Source organism: Cryptomeria japonica, chromosome 4 (genome assembly GCF_030272615.1).
Source record: "Cryptomeria japonica chromosome 4, Sugi_1.0, whole genome shotgun sequence".
Taxonomy (NCBI): domain Eukaryota; kingdom Viridiplantae; phylum Streptophyta; class Pinopsida; order Cupressales; family Cupressaceae; genus Cryptomeria; species Cryptomeria japonica.
Window position 1 is genome coordinate 210795248 of NC_081408.1, and position 6031 is coordinate 210801278.

The following is a 6031-nucleotide window of genomic DNA, read 5'->3' on the forward strand; positions in this document are numbered from 1 at the left end:
TCTCTATTCACAATATTCCAACCTATTGTCTATGAAAAGCCCATTTGACCTGACAATTTGCTACTCTCTTCTACTCTCTAAGAATGTGAGTAATATCATAGATTCCAAAGAACTATACAATCTTAATCAATGAGATTTGAATTGAGATATTTGGAGTTCTTAAGAAGAGTCAGTATAGGTTATTTTTCAATTTGTATTTTATATTTATGAGATTTGTTATGTCCATATAGGTTTACAAGTGAGTACAAATTTGAATATTAATAGTCAATTTGAATAGGAAATATAGAGAAGAAAGAGATATTCATTAAAGAGTGTTATATTGCATGTAGTAGTCCAACTAAAAAAGAGTAGTTTCTATGCACCAAAAGAAAGAAAAACTGATGAACTTAATTTGGGGATATCAAATATACATATTTTAATAATATTTATTCTTGTAATTAATCTTCTAATATATTTATCAATTCACATTTCATTTATATAATTAATTTAACATCAATAAATTGTTTGCATATAATTTAATTGTTAATTAATAGATTTTGACTTTTTCTAAAATTTACTCTGTAATATTAGCTATCAAGCTTTAAAATATTTTAGAATGATTTTTGACAATTTTTTTAAATTTTATATTACATGAATGAACTCAATTAAAAATAAATTGATTAATTCTTCAACAATATAAATTGCTTTCAATCACTTTATTATGACTAAAATAAATAAATAAATGTAATTATTTCATTTATATAATCTTAAACATGATTTTCAATCAATTTATATTGTTTTATAAATTTGATAGTTTAAGATAATAAAATACATTTTTTCTCTTAAAATTTATTTATTCAAATTTATATATTTATTCCTGGAACTGATAAGTATAGATGCCTCATGCCACTCTCTAATATTGGCGGGGCTTCACATGCAGGAAGTTGAAGTTTTCTTGCAGGGACTTGTCATAAGCTTACTTTCGGTCCACTTTTCCCATTGTATCACTAACCTTCTATGCTGGAATTTGTGCAAAAGATGGTTGGGATGGACTTGAAAAGCATTTGTTTGTTACTCGCCACAGCTGTCATTGGATTAGTGAGTTGCACATCCATTAATCCAGATGGTAAGATCCTGCTTGTTCTAAGCTTACTTCAGTTTTGCAGTTTTGTCAAATGGTTTCTCTTTTGCCTGTGAAATTGATTAATTCACACAGAATTCAGAAGAAGTAATGTTTTACTTCCTATAAAAACATGTATTCCTGAGCGTACGGGATGCTAAAAGTTTGTGCATCACTTAAGAATTCTTTGTGTTTTAATTATGCCTGGGGTTTTACATGCAGGCTTCCTTAGCGTTGACTGTGGTGCAAATGATAATCAAACAGACCAGAATGGTCTATTGTGGGTTTCTGACGCTCCTTTCATTAAAACTCGGGAAGTTTCGAAAGGGCCTTTTGCGCAGTTATTTCAGCTGCGGACATTCGCCTTTTTTAAAAATCTTGAAGCAAAAAAGTATTGCTACTCACTCCCAGTCCAACTGAGTTTGAATTACTTGGTTAGAGCAACTTTCTATCCTGATTCTACATCTTATTTGGCAACAATATTTGATTTATCTATCGAGGGAATCAACTGGGACACTGTAAACCTATCCAGTTTGGAGATTCATTACTATGGGACTTACGAAATCATCTTGGCCGCCAAAAGTGAGAGCCTCAGTTTATGCCTTGCACGTAATTCCCAAACAGAAGAGAATCGATACGTTTTCATTACAAGCATTGAGTTGCGGCCACTCAATTCTTCTATGTACAATTCCACAGATTTTGTAAACAAAGCCTTATATCTATATGATCGGATCAGTTTTGGGGCAAATAATTCTATACAGTAAGTGTACATAATTAATGTCAATCGATCTGTTGTGGTCATTTGAATTAAATCTGAAATCTTGAATGATACTCACGTTTCTACTTATCTAATTCATATTTGACCTGTGATGGCCATTGTCAGCTACCCAGATGATCCATTTGATCGTTATTGGTTGAATTTGTCGTCAATCACAGATAAAAGGACAGTTGCTGTTGCCGCGGAAGTTGATCAGACAGAATCCTTAGGGAGCCGGTTGATGAACAAGCCACCTACCAGCGTATTAAGGACTGCTATTGCCAAGACAGTCGTTGATAATATGACAATTTCCGGGGCATTTCAGTATATTTCTCTTCCGGGATTTTATTTTTTTGCAGTTTACTTTTGCAACATCAACCAGGCAAAGGTCACTGGGAAGTTTGCAGTCTACATTGACCATTACCAAATATCAGAATTCCAAGAGTTGGGGTTTCTGCAGTGCAAGCAAGTAAATCGAGTCTTAGAGCTTCCCACTCCGGGTTATGTAAATATAACCTTCAAACCCAGTGATACATCACAGTTGGGACCATTCATTAATGCAGCAGAAATGTACAGCGTACTTCAAGTACAAACAACCACAAATCCTGGAGACGGTAACTCTCTATATTTCTATAGCAATGTTCTATATTTATTTTATTTTTTTATGTAGAAAATGCGCTTACTGTTAGCACGAATTGTGGGAAGTCAGTGTTTGCAATCAGAAAAATAGCAGAGGCAATAAATGTTCCCGACGACTGGACAGGTGGAGATCCATGTTTACCAGCTAATTATTCATCAACAGGGATAACTTGTAGCCAAGATGATCCTCCGCGAGTCATTATCATGTAAAATTCCTTGCTAATGTCATATCAATTAACTATGTCATATACCTTACTCTATTGATATGTATGATTTTTATTTTTTTGCTTTGTTTTATTTTGCAGAAATCTAACAAACATGAATCTGGATGGCGTCATACCTACAAACATAGGGGACTTAACGGCATTAATACAGTTGGTAAGAGTTTACACTGCTGATCTATTCTAATATTTTGAAGCTTAAGATTGAAATTATAGTACTTAATGCAGTGTTATTAACTGAATGGTTTCCGTAAAAGTTGCTGGGAAACAATAATTTGTCAGGCCAGATTCCGGATCTTAGTTCACTGAAGAATCTTACAATACTGTAAGCCACCTATGACTCGCTACCATCTGAAATAGTTTGTATGAATCAGAGAGGTATTTTTCTATCCACTTTGTTAATCTTTTCAGTATTTTTTACATTTCAAAGGCAACTGCAAAACAATCAACTCACGGGAGAAATTCCAAGATCATTGGAGAAGCTTCAAATGTTAAGACAACTGTATGTTTACGAAATACTCTTATCTTATTCCTCCCCTTATATCGTCAAACTTTGGATAATTCTCAAACAATTATAAAACGCTTTTCTCATTGAGGTTTTTCTCTTTCGGTTAAGAAGTTTTCTGCAGGGAAATAAATTGGAGGGAACGGTGTCCCAAGGATTAGTGAGGCCTGGGTTAGACCTTCGGTACGAGCATTTTATATCCCTTTTCCTCTCTGCTTTTATAATATAGTATGTGTCAATGTTTGAGGATGGATAACTGTCAAAAAAAGGAAGAATTTGTTTGATAGGCAGTGTCAGACGTCAAACTTATGCTCTCTTCATAATTCTTAATGGTGTTTGGTGTTTGTTCGGGATTCTGTTCTAGCCACCTACTGATAGATTTTATTCTTGTAATTTACTTTGGTCAATATTAAAATCTAAAATTAGACCACTCTAAATGTTTTATGTTCCTGGCCTTTTATCAGTATTATAGCATTTGTTCATAAAGACTATTTTCTAAACATAAATAACAAAATAAATAAATCAATATCGAGAACGATGCAGACAATATTAATTGTGTACTGTACATTTCCATGCAGATTTTATCCGCAAAATAATCTCACATCACCCAGTCACAAAATTAAAGCTTGGGTAATAGTAGTTTTGATTGTTTGTGCGCTGGTGTTAGTTTTAGTCGTCTTCTCTGCAATCTTTCTTTGGAGGCTTAAACGTCAATCGCAACCCGCAGAGGGTTCAGTTCTGTATCAACAACACCCATCCACAGGTGTTTCTGCCATCTCTACTATGTGGAAATAAGCCCAATATTTATGATTTTTTAAATTGAAATGTTTCCTTTATTTGCTTTCTCTCTTTGATGTTCCTATTTAAATAAATTTTCTTTTCTTATTTATCAGATGAAGACAATCAAAACCATTATCACAGGTTGGCTATAGAATATACAGAGGAGGAGATTAAAATAGCTACAAATAACTATTCCAAACTCATTGGTAAGGGAGGCTTTGGATCAGTATATTATGGCAGAGTTTCAGGATGTGATGTAGCAGTAAAGATACATGAGAACGATTCTAATCAAGGAAAGGGAGAATTTCAAAACGAGGTGGGTGCCTTCTCAAAAATTAAATAAACCACACAGGAACCAATTTAACATTAATCTCTCTATTGTTTTATTTGAAGTCTCAAAGATCTCCAGTAACAAGTGTTTTCGTGATTTTAGGTAACTCTACTTTCAAGGATATATCACAAGAATCTAGTAAATCTTATTGGCTATTGCAAACAATCCATAATGGCGTTGGTCTATGAATACATGCATTGCGGAACATTGAAGGATCATCTACATGGTATTTTGCAATTTAAATCTTAATTTTAATTAACTTTATGGCTATTCTTAAACATATCAACACAAAAAGCATAGTTAATGGTTTTCTAATTCTATGCCGTAGGCAAATTGGAGAAACCACTTGATTGGCACACAAGACTGAGCATTGCTCTGCAAGCAGCGGAAGGTGAGCTGTTTTCGGTAGCAGCAATTGATTTATATGTATTTGTTTTATTATCAATGCTAATACAGAATATATATCAATCATTTTATACGCATTTTTGTAGGCTTGCTCTATCTACATAATGGCTGTAGTCCTCCAATTATACACAGAGATATAAAATCCAGTAATATACTATTGGATAACAAAATGTGTGCCAAGGTAGCTGATTTCGGTCTATCCAAACTGGTTGCGAGTTCAAAGGGCTATACATTAACCGAAGTGAAAGGAACCATGGGTTATCTTGATCCCGAGTATTTCGCTTGATACCATGTCATTACTTCTTAGTCAAAATTTAAAAAAAATATTCTTAATCATTACAAATATAAGTAGATTTCTAATTACATGGAACTTATGGCCACCCAAAAAAAATCTAAATGTAAATATAATTTAAGGATAAGCTGCTGTGGTTTGTTTACTAAAAATTTATGATGTTTTGTCCAATCTGCTTGATGTTCACGCAGATACTTTGCAACATTATCGTTAAATGAGAAAACTGACGTCTATAGTTTTGGAGTGGTTTTACTGGAGATTATTTCTGGAGTATCACCGAAACAGGGAATAGTAGAATCGGTAATCCATTTGTTTCTTGCGCCATTTAATGTTTTCAATCGTTTTCAGATATCTTCATTGCAACCATATATAAATTATCGTTACATCATATGTGCTTTACAGGCACGCAAACTGCTCTCATGCGGGAATATAGAAAACCTTGTGGATTCCTCATTGGGTGGCCGATATAATGTAGAATCGGCTTGGAAAGTTGCAGAGGTAGCATGCACATGTGTTGAAAATGAGTTAAATAAGAGGCCCAAAATGAATGTGGTTGTGAAAGAACTGGAAGAAGCAGTAGCACTTGCACATGCTAATAACAATCTTTCTGTCAAGGATACCATGGCCTCATTTGATAACAGGGACTTGCCCAGTCTTAGGTAGTATCACTTTTGAGCAACTATTGTTCATCAGCAGCTGGTTTGCCTTAGACATGGTTGGGTGAAAGTTCAAAGCTTAGAGCATCTATAAAATCCTGGTACATAGACGAGTTTGTTAAATCTTAAATCTGTGAGACACATAAATATCGTTTAATGGTGAAACTTCTGCATAGCTGTGTGCTACTTTAATTCATAGTTAAACGATATTGATGGTAAGTTTGGATAACAATGTGTTGCCGTATATATAATTTTCCATGGAATTTCTTGTATAAATCCACTATTATGCTGACGAGCCCTTCTTTTTCTTAAATGCCGTCGAGAAAACCATTACTTTTCGACCTTG

General features: G+C 33.9%; 1 protein-coding gene across 1 annotated transcript; it reads left to right on the top strand.

The window, feature by feature from the left end:
- The first annotated feature begins 1017 nt into the window (after window positions 1–1017).
- LOC131061176 (probable LRR receptor-like serine/threonine-protein kinase At1g67720) lies at window positions 1018–5692 on the top strand. The gene is made up of 15 exons (XM_059219025.1): window positions 1018–1105; window positions 1322–1859; window positions 1983–2470; window positions 2566–2701; window positions 2801–2873; window positions 2974–3041; window positions 3147–3218; window positions 3336–3404; window positions 3800–3984; window positions 4115–4317; window positions 4435–4558; window positions 4661–4723; window positions 4824–5010; window positions 5221–5329; window positions 5432–5692. Exons 1-15 carry the CDS (start codon window positions 1018–1020, stop codon window positions 5690–5692), a joined length of 2664 nt encoding a protein of 887 aa, XP_059075008.1.
- The last annotated feature ends 339 nt before the right edge of the window (window positions 5693–6031 follow it).

Bases quoted from the DNA above. Each gene is read 5' to 3' on its own strand.
- LOC131061176 (XM_059219025.1), top strand. From the start codon at position 1,018: ATGGTTGGGATGGACTTGAAAAGCATTTGTTTGTTACTCGCCACAGCT. The intron at 3,219-3,335 runs GTATGTTTACGA...TCGGTTAAGAAG, and splicing joins CTTCAAATGTTAAGACAACT to TTTTCTGCAGGGAAATAAAT. The intron at 5,330-5,431 runs GTAATCCATTTG...TGTGCTTTACAG, and splicing joins AACAGGGAATAGTAGAATCG to GCACGCAAACTGCTCTCATG.